Source organism: Lampris incognitus, chromosome 14 (assembly GCF_029633865.1).
Source record: "Lampris incognitus isolate fLamInc1 chromosome 14, fLamInc1.hap2, whole genome shotgun sequence".
Classification (NCBI taxonomy): Eukaryota; Metazoa; Chordata; class Actinopteri; order Lampriformes; family Lampridae; genus Lampris; species Lampris incognitus.
Window position 1 is genome coordinate 25,662,171 of NC_079224.1, and position 18,423 is coordinate 25,680,593.

An 18,423-nucleotide genomic window follows, 5' to 3' on the forward strand; every position below is an offset into this window, starting at 1 on the left:
AAAAAAGTTTAGACCTCTGGATATCTGTTAGGAAAATTAGTTAACTTTGCATCCTTTATATATATATGTATCTATATATATATATATATATAAGTGAAATATAAGTGAAAGAACAACCGCTTGCTTCATGGTCTTGATTCAAATGTGTCACCAAGGCCATACGACGAGTAGTTGACAGACCATGGATATAGCTCCTTATTTCAGCTGATCGTGTGGGTCTTCAAATGCATAGTGGTTTTTGTGTCTTTCCCCAGTTCAAGAGGATGCTGAACCGAGAGCTAACCCAGCTGTCAGAAACCAGCCGCTCAGGGAACCAGGTGTCTGAGTTCATCTCTAGCACCTTCCTAGGTACAATGCTTCAGTCATTTATAGTATATCGGAGAGCACATTCTTTGAAAAGAAAAGAAGATCTACCCTTACACTAAATGTTTTCATCTATATTATATATACTACATGTCAACACGGTATGGAACACATGGAAAGAAACTATTTAATTTTTTGCTGTACAAGCGTAAAGGTGCTCACAATTATGAAGCTGTTGATTGTATGATTTACATGTAATTGTACTGTTATTGTATTACCGTTAATCTTAGTGTTGGATTAACAGAGGGTTATGGTAGATTTAAACCCTGGTCAAATGGACATAAACTATCTAAATGTGTGGTGTTGCCTTGAGTGATCTGTCATTCCCGACACATGAGACAGCAACGTCAGTTCTCTGTTCTGTCCCATCCAACAGAGAAGCAGCATGACATGGACATCATGTCTCCCCCAACCAAGGAGAAGGACAAGAAGAAATGGCCCATGTCTCAGATCAGCGGGGTGAAAAAGGCCACCCACAGCCCCAGTATAGCCCCCTCCACCATCCCCCGCTTTGGGGTCAACACCAACCAGGAAGGACTCCTTGCCAAGGTAGAGAAGATGGTTTAGAAGATGAAGCTGTTTTTAGGACAAGATGAAAACATACAGATTACTATTTAAGGGTGTTTGGGAGGAGTTTCCCTTTCTTGCACTTTGACCATAGTTGTGTACTGCGTGTTTGACTCATATATTTCTGGACCTCCGCTAACTTACTTATTGTTCTCATTTAGGAGTTGGAGGACGTAAACAGATGGGGTGTGGACATCTTCAAGGTGTCCGAGTACTCTGGAAACCGCCCGCTGACGGTGACCATGTACACCATCTTCCAGGTGATCTTGAATTGCACAAACATGTCAAAGTATTTTCCGCTGAATGAAAATATCTTTAGCTAAATCACTGGACTATTATCTGTTTCAACCATAGAACATTAATCAAAACCAGACAGTATAGAATAGTACATGAATGAATAATGCAATGAAGGAATGCACTGATCGATCAATCAATCAACCAATCAACCAATCAACCAATCAATCAATCAATCAATCAATCAGTCAGTCAATCAAATCAACTAACAAACAAATTATTATTCGTGGTACATGTTTGACCAACACGATGTCCTGTGTGCTTCCCTTCCCACCCTGGCAGGAGCGTGATTTGCTGAAATCCTTTAAGATCCCGGCGGACACTTTCATTACCTTCATGATGACGTTAGAGGACCATTACCATGCCGACGTTGCCTACCACAACAACATACACGCCGCAGACGTGGTCCAGTCCACAAACGTCCTGTTGTCCACATCTGCACTGGAGGTAGTCAGTTATTCTATTTCAACCCGAAAGAAAACAGCAGTGGTAGATGTTAGAGTATCAATTCCTAGATTCAAATCACAAAACAACACAACAGTCACTACTGGCGTGACACAGGTGTGTTTGCTCTTGTTAATCTCAGTAGACTTCCCATCGACAAAACGATACACTTAGTTGGTACACACTTGAGAATGCATACCACCATTTTTTCATGATCGACACAAGAAAAATAAATTAAAAAAACATAGGCATCCTCCCTCTCATACCATGTCACATTACTACACAATCGCATTATGAGCAGCCCGGAATGCATTTTAATTATAACTGTCCTTGTGTGTGTGTGTGTGTGTGTGTGGTTCAAGGCTGTGTTTACTGATCTGGAGATCCTGGCTGCTTTGTTTGCCAGCGCCATCCACGATGTGGACCACCCCGGAGTCTCCAATCAATTTCTTATCAACACAAGTAAGTTAGCAAAAGGAATATCAAGATTACATTGTTTTTTGGGTGGGTGGGAGACAGTGTATGTGTGTCTAAACACTGGAGATATAAGGTTTGTGTATACAGTATGCATGTGTTTCAACCTTAAGTTGTGTTTCTGCATTGATTTTACAGTTTTCAGGGCTTAGTGCATACTTGTAAAAGTAGTTACTGAATATTGTCTGTATTTAGTGTTGTGTCAACCTTTTTTTTTCTTTTTTTTTTTTTGTCTGTCTTCAGACTCAGAGCTTGCCTTGATGTATAATGACTCATCAGTGTTGGAGAATCACCATCTAGCCGTGGGCTTCAAGCTGCTGCAGGAGGAAAACTGTGACATCTTCCAGAACCTCAGCAAGAAACAGGGACAGTCACTACGCAAAATGGTCATCGACATGGTAAGACAACTGCTGTGGATCCTTCCTTTGTATTTGCGCTGTAGAGCAGACAGTAGTTTCTGATTCAAACTCTGTAGGAATTGCCACAGCTGTTGAATTCTACATGGTATCTTTTGAAGTCACAAAGATGAAATGGAGCAGTGCCATGCCTACCATCTTCTGCTTCAAACCAACAATAAAATTTTATTCTATTCTATTCTATGCCCCTGATTTGTTTCTGACTGTACTTACAGGTACTGGCCACAGACATGTCTAAACACATGAACCTACTGGCAGATCTGAAGACCATGGTAGAGACCAAGAAAGTGACCAGTCTCGGAGTGCTCCTGCTGGATAACTATTCAGATCGCATACAGGTCAGGTCCATTTATTTATTGCCTCATTGATAATTAGTTTGCTCCCTGCAGTCACTGTTATATTATTATCCGATTTAAAAAAATGTTACCAAGAAAGTCACAAGACTTGTTGAATAATCTTTCAATGAGAAAAAAACCCAGCTTGCTCAGACCTTATTGCAACTCTTGTCCATGTTAAAAACCAAGTGACTCTGTAGAAAAAAATACACGGATTCCCCTGATCAAATCTTTTTCTTGGATTCTTTTAGGTCCTTCAAAATATGGTCCATTGTGCAGATCTAAGCAACCCCACCAAACCCCTGGAGCTGTACCGGCAGTGGACAGACCGCATCATGGTGGAGTTCTTCACCCAGGGTGACAGGGAGCGGGACAAGGGCATGGAGATCAGCCCCATGTGTGACAAACAAAACGCTTCCATAGAGAAGAACCAGGTATAAAAGCAGCAGTGATGAATTATTTTATTCCATAACACTCATTTGGTGATGTCCATACAAGCATTTGATTTAAACCATGTGTATGTTCTCACTTAGAAACACACAAATGTACAAAAACGCACACAAACACACACACAGTCAAATCCATGAGAATATTCATAGGTTATATGAAAAATTTGAATTGGAAAAGAGAAGAATTTTCATATGATATCAATTCCAATGCATAAAAAAGATGATCTCACTTCGCACCAGAGATACAACTTCTCATTTGTCTCTTGAAGGTGGGTTTCATTGACTACATTGTGCACCCTCTTTGGGAGACATGGGCTGACCTTGTCCACCCAGACGCCCAGGACATCCTGGATACGCTGGAGGACAACAGGGAGTGGTACCAGAGTATGATTCCTCACAGCCCCTCACCCAACCCAGAGAGTCACCATGAGGTGGATCTTTCTGGAGCAGCCTCAGCACTTGCCGGGGGTGGAGACAAGTTCCAGTTTGAGCTGACCTTGGAAGAGGAAGGAGAGTCCGACACCGAGAGCCAACCTGAAGAAGAGGGAGGATGCAGTGGCAGCAGAGGGGCAGGATTCTCCAGAACTGATTCATTGCCCATCACTGGTGCGGGCAGGACTTTCTTCTCAGACTCTGGTAAAGATGGGGCAGAGGACAGAGAAATGGAGCAGGAAGGGAGTGAAGGGGTACCACGCTTCAGGCTAGGCACATAACACCTATTCATTGATTTCGGCCTTTTTTGTTTTCTTTTCTCTTGATTTCAGTGCCTCGTTCTCCCTCTCTCCCTCTCCAACCAACCCACACCTCAAACACCTCTGGTTTCAATGGGCAGGTTGACAAAACAAAGCAGGGGACTCCTCACGTGGGGGCAGAGGGGAGGTATTCAGGAAGTCTGTTTGGACGAATTCAGAAGTCGCTTGCACTGGAGACAGACAGACTGAGTCACTGTTCCCTGAGTTCCAGTTACTGAGAAAAGGAAACCAAGTTTCTAACTGGTCTTTTGTGTTGTGTGTCTTTGTGTTGGACATACATTGCATATTTGTTCTTTAAAGACAATGAGAAGTTTAGATAACTTCCTTTTCTTGTCAGCCAACCCAAGGTCTACTACAACAAATGAAAGAATTATCTTCCTCTTTTGGACTTCTTTGTGACTTTCTTAAAGAAAGTGAGGAAGTCATGAATGCACAAAACAGCACAACAAACTCTTGTAAGACCTCCTGCCAAACTGTGCAATATACAGGGACTATGCTGTTTTCCAGCATTCTGTTCACTATTTTATCTTTCTTTTGTTTAGGACCATAGTAACAAAGATACTGAATAATGGTAAAGGTCAGACTTAAGACGCAGAACAAGCCAAGCAGCAAATCAAAATCAAAGAGCAGAAAGCCCCTCTGAGTTATATATGCATTCTGTTCAAATGTAGCAGGCATGTTGAGCAAATTCTATTATCACTACTGTGTACTTTGCAATCCTTTCAAGTGGTGTTGCACAGATTGTACTCAGTAGGCAGTAGTTTCTGGTGGAGAACAAGCTTATAGGACACTGCAGCTTCATTGCTGTCAGTTAATGTTGAGTCTTTTTACTGGTTCAGGGTTATTTTTCCAGTTTGTTAATCCTGACCTTAGCTATTCTAATGATGGCAACCAAACTGAGCCTAGATTAGTATGCAGTTTAAGAATTACTTCCAAAACAGTGTGTGATGAGCACATGGTGCCTCCTGGTGTCGATTAGTGGAACTATTCTGTCCTCGATATGGAAGTAAAATGGCTCGCATCGTTTTGCATTTATTATATTATATAAAACAAAACATTCAACAGATACTATTGGTGTAATGTAGGGCTACTCAGAATACTAGTTGTGTTACAATTTCATGGCTTAATTTTTTTGTTCTTTTTTTCTGCGTAACCTTAGTTTTATTTTATTTTATTTTGTAATTCACTAATGTTCAGTGCATCTTCAATATTTTAGCACCCATTTTATCAGTTTTCCTTCAGTTTTAGCACTTTAGAGTTTTTCTCATAGCCAGACACCATCCTACTTTTAAGGGCTTGAGACAAAACATAAACACATTGGAGGCAGAGACTGAGAAACACTTTGTCATTGGCTGCAAGATAACCAACACACACAGCTATCCATCATGCAGACTTGTAAAATTGGAATAACTCTGATGGATAATATGCTAATAGGAATGATACATTGTTACTACTACTACTGCTACTACACTGCTACACACATTTGTAAATTATTGAATTACTAAGCAGCATTACCTTTGAACCATTTCATAAATAAGCTGAATTTGTGATGGAATCAAACTTAAGTTACAAGAAAGACTTACAATTAACATCACTCTAAATGTCCAAGCCAGGAGCCCGCTGAGGGATAGTTTGCTGTGCAGAGACCATTTTGCACATTGATCAATATTCTGCTCTTCACAGGGACATAGCCAATGACAAAACAAGTGCCAAGCAAACATGACACAATCCGTACTGTAATTTCCATTTTGCCACCGGCTACTTTCCATCAAAGGCTGATTAAGTTGGTTTGATTGTAGCGCCCTGTGTGCCGATCTGACCTACGGTGTCTCTTTTCCTTTTAATAACACCTCTTCCAACAATAGCTGGAAACTGAAAAAAAATGTCTTACAGAGGTGGTGTCATTTGTGCGTGTGAATGACTGGGTGGACTTGCTGATGATGTGTTTACTAAGAAAACCAAAGCACTTTGTATGGTACTTTTGCAAATTCGGCACTTCCAGTACAGCTGAACATATGTAATGTGACTGATTTATAGTATTCTGTCTTTCCATTTGTGTGTGGCTTGATGACTATGGTTGATTTAAATAGCGTGGGCTGGACCACTGCAGCTCTTAAAGGGGATATTGGAGGGATAGTAGCTATTTTTCTCTTTTTTTGTAAATGACTGTACAAAAAAAATATGTTTTGGTGAAATGCATGATATTGGCTGCAAGATCCAAACAGTATGAAGGGTTTGTAGAGTACTTACCATGCAAAACTTCATCTTAGGGCAAATGCATTTTGTTTGGTCACCATGAAGTACAGTAAATCATGTTTTATTGCATGAAGAAGCTTGAAACCTTTCTGGAGTGATATTTTCCAAAGCAGATTTATTTTGGCCATTAATGTATTAGCTGACCTGCTGGCGAGAGACGAGTGCCATCCATTCTGTAGCCATAAAGAGCACCAAACAAGCCAACACTCAAGGATGCCTTCTACTTACTGTACTACATAATGGACTAATTTAACAACAGCTTAACCAGCACACTATACTATGGCAGTGATTTACAATTAAGACTCAGTCTGCCTCTCTGTCAAATCGTCACCTACTATTTTATTTTGTACAATTTCCTTGCATTGCTTTATGTACAGGTTATTTATTATTTCCATGTTATCTGTCAGAAACAATGAAATGATTTTTTTTGTTTAAAGGTCTAGTACATAAATGTTGCTAGCAATGAGAGAGTACAGTGGGACAGATTTCAATTACTAATTCACCATTTTTCCCCCTATCTATATGTCTGTTGATTACATTATACATAGAAGCAAAAATTCTCAGACTTTCAGGTTTTTCCACATATTTAAGAGTGACAAAGATACTCCTGGGTTTTCTGAAATATTTGTGTCTTCCTATTCTGTCTTTCCTGATGTCGGTCAGCTCTCATATTCAGGAAAGGTCTTAAAAGTAAGATATCTGATCCAAAGCCTGTTTGAATCATACGGCATAGCAAAGCTTGATATAAGGCACAAGACCTAACCGATTGTCCTAGATTGGCATGTCTGTACTTAGAATTTTCATGAATATGGATCGAGATTCTGCAGCCTTGACAATCCAAACACTGCTGTTTTCTATGGATGTGTTAGCTTGCTTTCTCTGACTGTAATTGTACGTATGCCTGACTGTCCACCTTGCCAATAAAGGAAAAAGTCTACATGCTTTTCACATCACGTGTTGTAGTTTTCTTTTTATCAGGACACTGGTTCGAGGAAAACCGATGAGGGAAGAATATCTGGTTGCTATGGAATTTTAAGCGCTGAAATCAGGGCAGAGTTAATCTAGCAAGTCATTCTAATACAAATTGTGAATGTCATTTTCCTTCTGTCAGCTGCAACAACAACAAAAATAAAAATCAAGCCACAGCTGACTGATTTGTAGCCCAAATAAGCACCACACAGATGATGCTATGCAGCAAGAGCCCCCATGAGGACGGGATAGGTGGGCGGGACTCGTTGCGATTGAGGGGACGTCGTTCACAGATTGCCTCTTCCGACTGCCAGTCATCCTTATATTCCGCCGTACGCCCGCCCTCTCCGAGGCTGTCAATCAGGAGACGCAAGAGCCTCTGCAGGTGAAACACCGCTTGGCTAGCAGCTGCCCGGAGCCTAAGACAAAACAGGCGTTTCACGGTAAGCCCTGGGCTGATTTCCATCTGCCCAGATACGATAGAGAATTACCATGAAATAATCGCGTTGCCGGGAATTTGGTAATTATATTGTTTTACAGATCTCGAAATTTGATTGTAAAATTTGGTGGTAAATTGACAAGAGTAACCTTCATTTGACATAGCTGGTACGTTTAGCCGCCTCGGTCCAGCACTGGCATAACTGTTAACGTTATCCCATGCTAGCCAATACGGGAGCAATGTGATCTTAATTTTTTGACTCGACAGTTGATAAATTATGTATTTCCAACCACGGTTATATCGTTCATTTTCATCTGATTAATGATGACGGGGGCGTAGAGTCGGTGTGTGAAATAATTCACAATGTATATATAACACCCAACGTTAGCTAGAAGGTAAATATCAGGTAACAGCTAGCAGGCATTGTACCAGCAAACCAGTTAAGCAAAGCTGTGTATAAGCGGTTTGGTTTAGATGCCCCTCTTTGGCAGACAGGCAATTGGAGAGGGGCGGGGGGCAGATGCGGCCATGAGGCGTTAATATTCTTTTAACAGTTTATCAAATGTCGTTGTGGACACAAGAACGCTTCCTTGGCTGCGGCCTACCAGCTACGTGTTTAGCCTACCGTATGTTCATTCATAATTGGTTTGAGAGCAGTCCACATAGGTAACCCGCCCCGGTTTAGCCGACGCTTAGCCTGCTAAGCCCTGCTGCTTCCGCTCTCTTAAACGCGTGTGTGCGCGCGGCTTGTCCGACCCCCGGGTACCAGAGACGTCAGATAGACGCAGTGTGTGTGTGTGTGTGTGTGTGTGTGTGTGTGTGTGTGTGTGTGTTTGTGTGTGTGTGTGTGTGTGTGCGCGTGTGTGCGTGCGTGCGCGCGCGCATTGGATGCATGGACGAAATGCAGCCTGTCGAGACTCGACCGTAGTTATTTTAATTATGTATCAGTCTGATCAGTCTAACATCGTCTACCAAAGAGGTAAAGGGGATGAGTTCACTTGAACCTGAAAATGCTGACGTGTTTTATTGAACTGTGGATTAAGTAGAACACATGGAGCTTGCCTTGGAGGGAGCATATGAAGTCAACTGTTCTGTCTTTTCAATGCGACAGTATTCTTTTACAGGGTGTTAAGACTCGTGGTTGTGCACAGATATGGTGATCAGCTAATGATAAGAGTTACAATTGGAAATCTAGGTGTAGTGCGTCTTTGCCATTTGATGAACTTAATTAACAAGATATGGCCAGGTCTGACCAGTCACCAGTCAAAAAAACGTCATTCCAGGAAATGGCCAGCTGACAGTCTGGCCTTTGATACTGTATATTTTTGGTAGGATGTAAATATGATCTTGGAAGAAATATGCCTTTCAAGACTATCTAGACTCTGGGTCTACTATTTTGTATAACCCTTTAGTCTGAAAGATTTCAAAGTCCCTCTCACATGCATTGCCAATAAACCTGCTCAAGACGTGGTCTCTATAGGGGAATTAAGATAATTGGGTCTTTTTGAATTTGTAGCATTTTAAATGTTCATAAAGATCATATGAATTTTTCTATTTTAAGGCCTGACAGACTGAATGAGGCAAGAATCAGTCATTGACAGTTGTTTAATCCTCTACTTGAATCTATTCCTCTAATAAAACATTGAGAGACATATGGTATCTGTACTTTGTTTAATCATTGTCAACTGATAACTTGATTTGACACTTTCATTTATTGCACATAGGACAAATGATATGCGAGTAATTTATTTCCCTTCCTTTTCATTCTATTTGTATAAATGCTTAACAAAATTTAATAACTAAATCCCAGTACCCAGGGACTTGTAGGAGAGTTGCTGCCCGTACATGTACACAAGTCTGTCTGTGCCATCCATGGTTTATTATAAATTATTTTTTGTGATACAGTGATGATTTAGGGTACTTTTTGGTTTTGATTTCAGGCTAATTTCTCATGGTTTCAGCTTCCCAAGTTCTACTTCTGGTTGTAGCAATAAAACTAGATCACGTGATGCATTCTGTTAACTGGTTCAAGACACTGACCCCTACATGTATGCAGAATTCAGTGGATTATGTCATGTGTTTAAGAACTGTTTTGTGTTGTTTATTTCTTTCATAATTTTAGTCTAGCAGTGCTGCCAGGGTTCTTGGTCTCCTCTTGGTCACACTGCTAACCATAATATAGAAAAATGCTGGTGTGGCCTGTAGTCCATAATCACCTAATGTCTTTTTAAAATGTCATCAATATCTCTTCTCTGTCCTGCTAAAGATGGCGTCAGCAAATGCCACCTATGGACAGAAGGAGTCCTCAGACCAGAACTTTGACTACATGTTCAAGATCTTGATCATTGGCAACAGCAGTGTGGGAAAGACCTCCTTTCTATTCCGCTACGCTGATGACTCATTTACACCAGCCTTTGTCAGCACAGTGGGCATCGACTTCAAGGTCAAGACCATCTACAGGAATGACAAGAGGATAAAGCTGCAGATTTGGGTGAGGAACTAAACACACACAGTAATTGCACAAGCTCACACACAAACACAAATAAATTTTAAAAAGGCAATGGTTGGACATGGTCAATATCTGTGGTCCTACTGTTGGGTCCAAAAGTTTAAAAAGACAGATGGACAATTACATTGTAGTTCTAAGGTATGTCTTATTCAACAATCTTCTCAGAAGAGCTTCAGTGGACAGAATCCTTTCAAATGGGAGTCCTTGGTCTAATGTTTATGTACTTCCAAGTCATTGACCTGGAAAAGTTTGAGAACTCTTCTTCAGTATATGAACATGTGTGTATAAAGCAGCTTTTCTTGTAAAGTTAAATCTAAGCTGACACCAGACCTTGGGTTCAGTATTATCATTGGAATATAACTGAACTGAAGAGGTCTGACCTTGCTTCCGACGCAAGAACTCCATCATCATCATCATGGATGGCCAGGTATCTAAGCACATAACATTGCAATTGATTTAACTCCACTTCATATGCATTCCATAAGGCTTATTCAGAAATGTGTAGCATGGTTGTGCTTGAAGGAAACATTTCCAGCGAGTAAAGATGTCGGTTGGTAAACGGTCACTTTTCAAGTCTAGCGAAGTTTTTGGTTGCCAAGTCTCAGGCAACAGGCATGGACGCAAGTCCAAGAATACTGGGATGGCATCCAGCGCTTTACCTGTGCCCCCGTCCATAGGGTTAGCGGTTGTGTCAGGAAGGGCATCCGACGTAAAACTTTGCCAAATCATTATGCGGATTGACAAGACCATACTGGATCACAAGAGGCCCGGGTTGACAATGACCACCATTGGTGCTGTGCCCTCTGAGGGTACTGATGCAAACTATAAAATCTGCTGTGGCGACCCCTAAGAAACGGGGAACAAGCTGAAAGAAGAAGAAGTATGGATTCTGGCAATTATTTACCAAGCTCTTCCTTGAGGAGGAGGATGCACTTATTTGAATTTCTCAAGTGAGCAGGAGCACTCTGGCATCACAGTATGCTATTTTATTCCAGAAGACAAGATGTTCCGTGAACTGATACAAACCCTGGGTCCTAGTTTCCTTTTTTAAATGCTGTTGGTGTCAAAGTCTCCTATACTTACCTGCACGTCCTCCCAAGGGTCCTCTGACAGCTGTGTCTGGAGTGAGGGGGGATGGGGAAATAGATGCACTCAGTGGAAATAAGCAAGCACTAGACATGCGTACACACCTCTATCTCTATACATCTCTCTCTCTCTCTCTCGACACGTGTTCTGTATTCAGCTTGAGGATGGCCTGATGGCCTACTGTTGGTACCTCAGATTTGAGATTTCTCACAAACGTTAGCTCTGCAGGTGGTCGCACTAAGCCTGGGTTCTCTTTTAGTAGACATCATTACAATCAAAGCTCTCCTACTTGAACTTGTATTATGTAATTGAGATAGGGCTTCATAGTAAATCAGAACTAATTGGATATTGGAATTTTTGTTTCCAACATTACTTATCGCAAAAATAATTCATTCATATTGAAATGTTTTGAATTGTGCTTTCGATTCATTTTAAAGTCCTGGCATGTTATATCAAAACCCAACAAAAATTGATTTTGGGGCATCCGGGTGGCGTGGTGGTCTATTCCATTGCCTACCAACACGGGGATCGCCGGTTCGAATCCCCGTGTTACCTCCAGCTTGGTCGGGCCTCCCTACAGACACAACTGGCCGTGTCTGCGGGTGGGAAGCCAGTTGTGGGTATGTGTCCTGGTCGCTGCATTAGCGCCTCCTCTGGTCAGTCAGGGTGCCTGTTCAGGGGGGAGGGGGGAATAGCGTGATCCTCCTACGCGCTACGTCCCCCTGGTTGAAACTCCTCACTGTCAGGTGAAAAGAAGCAGCTGGCGACGCCACATGTATTGGAGGAGGCGTGGTAGTCTGCAGCCCTCCCTGGATCGGCAGAGGGGGGTGGAGCAGCAACCGGGATGGCTCGGAAGAGTGGGGAAATTGGCCAAGTACAATTAGGAGAAAAAGAGGGAAAAATCCAAAAGAAAAAAAAGTGTGCTTTTGGAGAAAGGTGACGAGTAACATGAAAAAGAATGGATAGACCCGATGTTTTGAAAAGTAGCAAATGTGTGACAGTCATTTTGTTTGCTGAAACGAAGACAAATAATTTGACTAATAATTATGATCACAACAGGCAGCAAAACAATCTGCATTATAATTTTGCATTAATCATGCAGCCCTAGTGGAGATGCGTTAAGTAAAATTCTGACAAGGCTAATTTACTGACGGAGCCTACAATTTTAATTTCTAAAAAAAGGTCTGAGAAATTAGTCTGTGAATCGATTTGACAGAATAAAATATTTATTCTGTCTCTTTTTAATATCACATGAACGAACCCCCAGTGACTCCCCCTTAGCCATGTCTGCATTTTCATTCTGCTCTCATCACATTTGTGAATACTGAGCACTCTCTCTCATGAGACAGTGCCATGATTAGCAGCTGTTGAAGGGGCCTCTCTGAGCTATACAATCACTTCATTTGCTGTGTAACGGTGATACCCTTGAAGTGTACTTACATGCACTATAAAGTCTAACCCTGGGACCAACTGCACCTCATTACAGATGCTGCTGTTGGAATACCTAACGTCTCTCTCTTTGGCATTCAGCTGCAGGCCTTAAACCAGCTGTTCCCACACTGTTAAACCTACCCTGCCCCCCAAAAAACATGCTGACTTCTGTTTATTTATTTTATAACGCATAATGATCATGTTTTTACAACTTCTCTCATTAATCTCAATTTATCCACATTTTGTTTACCATCGACAGTAGCAGTCTTTTTGCAATCTGTATCCAACATTTTTAGAGGATGACAATGGGCCAACAGCTATTTTTTTTTTTAGATTTGCGATGTATTAACTTTTTTCTTTTTTTTAAAAGAAAGGTTTTCAATATCGCACAAATGAAATATGATGCACAAAATTGGCTTGTTAGGATTTCTGGTTGATACTTTTCAGGTATGTTATTTTAGGTAGGGGTTACGATTGGAATTACAGTCATGTTAGGGTTAAGCACTAAGTGATGAAGGATGAATTATTTCCCTCTGAGACTAACTGCAATTTAGAGCTACACAAATAAACCTGACTTGTTTGACAGTGGAAAATTCAGTATAAATGTGTATTAGAGGTTAGGAGTCATACCGAGACTGGAACAATAAAGGACTCTGTATTATAGTTTATAGCTTAAAGTTACAGCTTAAATACTAATAACAAAAAAAAAATCTCAAGTTTAAATTCTCTGTGTGTGCAGGACACTGCTGGCCAGGAGCGCTATAGAACAATCACCACTGCCTATTACAGGGGAGCCATGGGCTTCATTCTCATGTACGACATCACCAATGAGGAGTCCTTTAATGCTGTACAGGACTGGTAAGTCATAAGTGTGTGTGTGTGAGATGGTAGGAAATTGCTGCCAGCCCAACACTGACTAATTTCATACAAGTCGCATCATTACAGTTCAATTTGTCCACGCTGTCAGCCATTTTGGAAGGGAACATTGGTTAATGGGGGGGGGGGGCTTTCTTCTTCTGTTTAAAAGCTAAGTGACTAACCCCTGACTCAAATGAAAGTGGTTGGTCAACTCTTGAACCCAACGGTCACTTTAACCAGTGGAGAAAGACAGATGATTTCATGTCAGTGTGCAGATCCCTAATTATGGTGCAGGTCTGATTAAAAGCCAAAGAACTAGTGTGTGTTTGTGTCCTCCCATCCCTGTAAGGGACAGTGGTGTTCTTGTTGACCCTCAGACATTTCTTTTTTGCGTGGAAGTGATTGAGTAGAGACCATCACAGCATGTATTGCAGTTGCCTTTAGTCCGTTCCTTTTCATAGACTAAATAAGAAACCAACTCTGCTGAACTACAACTTCTTCCTGTTTACTGAATAATTTACTACCTTAAACCAGACCTGAACTTCCTATCGCTGAGGAATGTAGCTATTTTTCATCTGCAGTGACCTGGGCCTGACTGGCTTTATTTTGGGTTTGTTGAACATACTATGAAACTCTTAGTTGTTCCCAAAGCGCAGTCTAACAATCTCATCCACTATGACCTGAGTTCTGATCTGTTAGGATTTGACAAGGTTGAAACTAATATCATCCACCAACAAGATGCTAGTAAATTCTCCTAACTCTTTTCCCACTTCAAACCTAAGTAGACTATGCCCATTAGCCTTTTCTTAAAACTAGTCTGGCAGTTAAGATGAATTAGGTACAGAAATCCTGGAGTCACGATGGCTAGTTACTGAAAAAGTTTACACCTCATTCACTGAATTTACTTAATGATTTGTAAACTTTTGTGTATGTGCTGACAGGTCGACCCAGATCAAGACCTACTCTTGGGACAACGCCCAGGTCCTGCTGGTGGGAAACAAGTGTGACATGGACGATGAGAGGGTGGTGGCTTCAGAGAGGGGCAGACAGCTGTCTGAACAGCTGGGTGAGTCAATTCATCACAAACCAAAACAAGTGAGAGCCACGCGGATCACTGAGACAAAAAAAATGACCACACCACCACTCTGTAAGAGTGACATTAACACCCCTTCCAGGTGTAATTGTTACAAATTTAGTGGATTACACTCCTTCCTGCCTCCTGTGTCCAAACTGAAATCAGACTAAGACCTCACCTTTGCTCTTCATAATTACATTACTAAGGAAGATAGCGTTTTGGAAGTCACATAATTCTATACGAGTTTCATTTTAGAATGATAACAAAGACTAAGAAGTCTTCTCAAATAACGGATATACAACAGGCTATAGTTAAAGAGGTAACCTTTGTAATTTAATCTTGTTTGGGGCCTTCTGCTTCTATCCTGATTACTGATTTTATTTAGTTTTCATTGTTGGTTTTAGAAAAAACCTCACATTTAAACATTAATATGAAGTGGACTAGGTTTCTGGAAACGGCTGGATCCAAGCTGATGAAGTGGCAGAAAGCGAAAGTTATCCATAAATGCAAATTGCTGGATTGTGCTTTGCAAATTCCCCCACTGTTAAAGAGGTAGTAAACCTTTAATTACATTTGTTGAGCAGAAAGCATGTTGGTATTTCCTTAGGTTGGTGTAATTGCTTGCCCCGGTGAAAAGTTCAATAAAAAACAAGACCACATCACACAGCAGTTCTTGGCGAGAAAATCTATACTGTCTTTCTTCTGGGGCAAACCACACTTCATTGTTAACCCACTGACTTGCCTATGCCAAATGAGGGCATCAAACACACTGACCTGATACGACGATTTCAACACAAGTGGGTGCCACCGTGTTGGACCAATAAAATATGACCTGCATAGAAAAGTGACATGGTGGTTTTATCCAACTAAACTGGGGTGGCTTCTGAGGAGCTGGGGTGTGGCATTCAATTACAGCACGGCCTACTCTACCCTGCTCTCACTTTTGTCTTGTGCACCTCTTGTTCACATATATGTGGGTGGTGACAGGCTAAAATTTATTGTTTCCTTACTCTTTAAGGTTGGGATTCGAAGGTAAACAAGATGGTGTGTTATATGTTTTATAAGCGTTGCGACATGTCCAAGGTTTTTAGATTAGTCTTGTTAAATTCTCAGTCTTCAGTATGGTGCACAACACTGCACAGAGATCCTACAGGTAGGAAGACAGAATTGCAGAGGACCACACACCTATTGGAAACCTGTCAGCAGCTTAGGATATATACTTAATATAAGATGCTGTTTCTTTCCAGAGAAAATTATTTAGAGGACCAAATCCTTTAAAGTTTACATTGAATTCATAACCAAAACACTGAGCAAATCTTCACAAGTTATACTGACTTAGTTACTTATTTTTTGACAATAAAATGTGTAGAATAGATGTCAGTGAATGCAAACATGCAAATGTCAACTTTCTTCTTGCACTTCTTGCAAGTTCACATTCAACTTCACTTGCTCATGGAGATTGAGAAAATGCTGAACTGACACTTGATGCTTTTCTGACTGTGCTCTTTCTCAGTAAAATTTGAAATCATTTGAACACATCTTGTATCTTGTTCTGGGTGGCACAGTGGCCCAGTGGTTAGCGCTGTTGCCTCACAGCAAGAAGGTCCTGGGTTTGAACCCCGGGGTTGTCCAGCCTTGAGGGTCATCGCAGGTCGTCCTCTGTGTGGAGTTTGCATGTTCTCCCCGTGTCTGCGGGGGGTTTTCTCCGGGTGCTCTGGTTTCCCCCACCATCAAAAAGATATGCATGTTAGGGTTAATACTCCTGTCTGTGCCCCTGACCAAGGCATGGCAAGAAGAACTGGAATTGGTCCCCGGATGCTGCACGGCAGCTGCCCACTGCTCCTAACTACACAGCTTGGATGGGTTAAATGCAGAGAAAGAATTTCCCCCCATGGGGATTAATAAAGGAGTCCAAAAAAATATTTATTTTTTTAAAAAAAGATCTGATTTTCCTACAGTCCTTTTGTCATACGAGTACACACTTCAATTGCTGACCTGGAAATGGCTAGAACAGTCTCCTGTTGCTGTGATTTCTGTCTGAATTTTTTTCCCTCTCCATCTCCCCATCTCTTTACATTGCTTAAGTGCACTGGGGCTGGATTGCATCCAGACCTAATTTATGCTTTGTTCCAAGGCACTTTAGACAACCATCTTTCGGCGGAAATGAAAGTGTCTAGCCACCTCTAGATTTTTGTTTTGGCAATGGGCTCTGTCGGTGGAAACAAGGTGTTGTCAAACACAGCGATGATTTTTATCATTTTAAATCGGCTCTCATAGAACCAGACCACGATTGATATGTGTCCGCAAGAAATGTTCCCAAGGTATACAACATTGAAGAAAGCTGTCGAGTGTCTGTTTTCTCATTTGTATCCAGAGACCATAGATACCAAGTGTCTCATAATTTCTCCTTGGAATTACAGTAATCTTATGACTAGCACTAAAACTACTCATATATTAGAATATACTAAAGAGTTAGTTCTGTAGCTTTCTGCACACTCTCTCAGCCAATAGTTGGATTCCTCCTAACAGAAACTCGCATCTCGGGAGCCCAGAAAAGTTGAATCAGTTCATCTGGACTCCCACATGAACTGGTTCAACTTTTCTGGGATTTCTACACCTGGATTATTGAGCATGCATCGAGTCACATCTCGTGACATAACAATTTTACAAAGCTTTGATCCACAAAGTGAAATTACAATGACATGTTATTTTCCCTGCAATGCGTACTGCGCAGTGGGTAAAATATTTCATGAACTATTAGGGATGGCCTTTGTCACCAAGCAAGTGACATCCGGGGGATACGTGGTTGCACTCAAAACAAAAGCTTAAGACCGTTCTTACTGAGCAGCCTTGAGTTATCTGTAGAGCCCGACCATCTGGCATCTGAATCGATAACCAAATACTTTGCATCCATCACAATTTGGGTGCTTCTGCTAACTTAAAAGATCTTTCCTGAGGGCAGGAGTGCTGATAATATACTCTCATCTATTGATAAAAGTAGGACCAAAATTGCATCACTCTGAGAATTTTCGAGCAGGTTGATTTCCCATTCTGAGACGCTTGATAACTATGGCCCAGATCTGTTAAAGTGCATCGACTCTGATGGAAGTCGCACTGAAAAGGCAATTTTAATCAGTGCGAATGTGTGTGTATATTTCTGTCTCTTGCTAATTTACCTCCATAGGCTTTGAGCACTTTGAGACGAGCGCCAAAGACAACATTAATGTGAAGCAGACCTTTGAGCGACTGGTGGACATCATCTGTGAACGGATGTCGGAGAGCCTGGACAATGCCGATCCCTCGATCACCGGAACAAAACAGGGGCCGCAGCTCAATGAGCAGCCCCAGCGGTCCCATCAGGACTGTGCTTGCTAAACACACAAACAATCCAACACACACACACACAGTACAGACTCTCTCTCTCTCTCTCTCTCTCTCTCTCTCTCGCTCTCTCGACTAAAATCTTTCCATTCTTTATTTCTGTCTTTCTCTCATATAGATGTGCACTCCTCTCCCTTATAAACACTGCCATACACACACGCACATAAAAATGGGCTCCATGTGGATCCTCTGAACCTCTCACTAAAACAAGTGCACTGCCCAAAAGAGCAGTCGATCCCCTGAGATTCTGCAGCTTTCAGATAGGCGTCACCTCAGACGGTTTATGTTCATCAAGTCATTTGGTAATACAGTAGCTGTGTGCAAA

The 18,423-nt window shown here is 41.5% G+C and overlaps 2 protein-coding genes across 2 annotated transcripts in view; both read left to right on the top strand.

The window, feature by feature from the left end:
* The window catches only part of pde4ca (phosphodiesterase 4C, cAMP-specific a), a 64,164-nt gene extending 60,109 nt beyond the window's left edge, over positions 1-4,055 (top strand). The window contains exons 8-16 of the mRNA XM_056293670.1: positions 255-348; positions 740-912; positions 1,092-1,190; positions 1,507-1,671; positions 2,031-2,130; positions 2,386-2,540; positions 2,774-2,896; positions 3,145-3,327; positions 3,612-4,055. Of these exons, the coding sequence (XP_056149645.1) occupies positions 255-348; positions 740-912; positions 1,092-1,190; positions 1,507-1,671; positions 2,031-2,130; positions 2,386-2,540; positions 2,774-2,896; positions 3,145-3,327; positions 3,612-4,055 (1,536 nt within the window). The remainder of the gene's footprint in view (positions 1-254; positions 349-739; positions 913-1,091; positions 1,191-1,506; positions 1,672-2,030; positions 2,131-2,385; positions 2,541-2,773; positions 2,897-3,144; positions 3,328-3,611) is intronic.
* A 3,695-nt stretch (positions 4,056-7,750) lies between these two features.
* LOC130123498 (ras-related protein Rab-3A-like) lies at positions 7,751-18,149 on the top strand. The gene is made up of 5 exons (XM_056292677.1): positions 7,751-7,762; positions 10,025-10,249; positions 13,524-13,642; positions 14,584-14,708; positions 17,902-18,149. The coding sequence occupies exons 2-5, from the start codon at positions 10,025-10,027 to the stop codon at positions 18,090-18,092; spliced, it is 660 nt and encodes a 219-aa protein (XP_056148652.1). The 5' UTR covers positions 7,751-7,762; the 3' UTR covers positions 18,093-18,149.
* Positions 18,150-18,423: the final 274 nt, after the last annotated feature.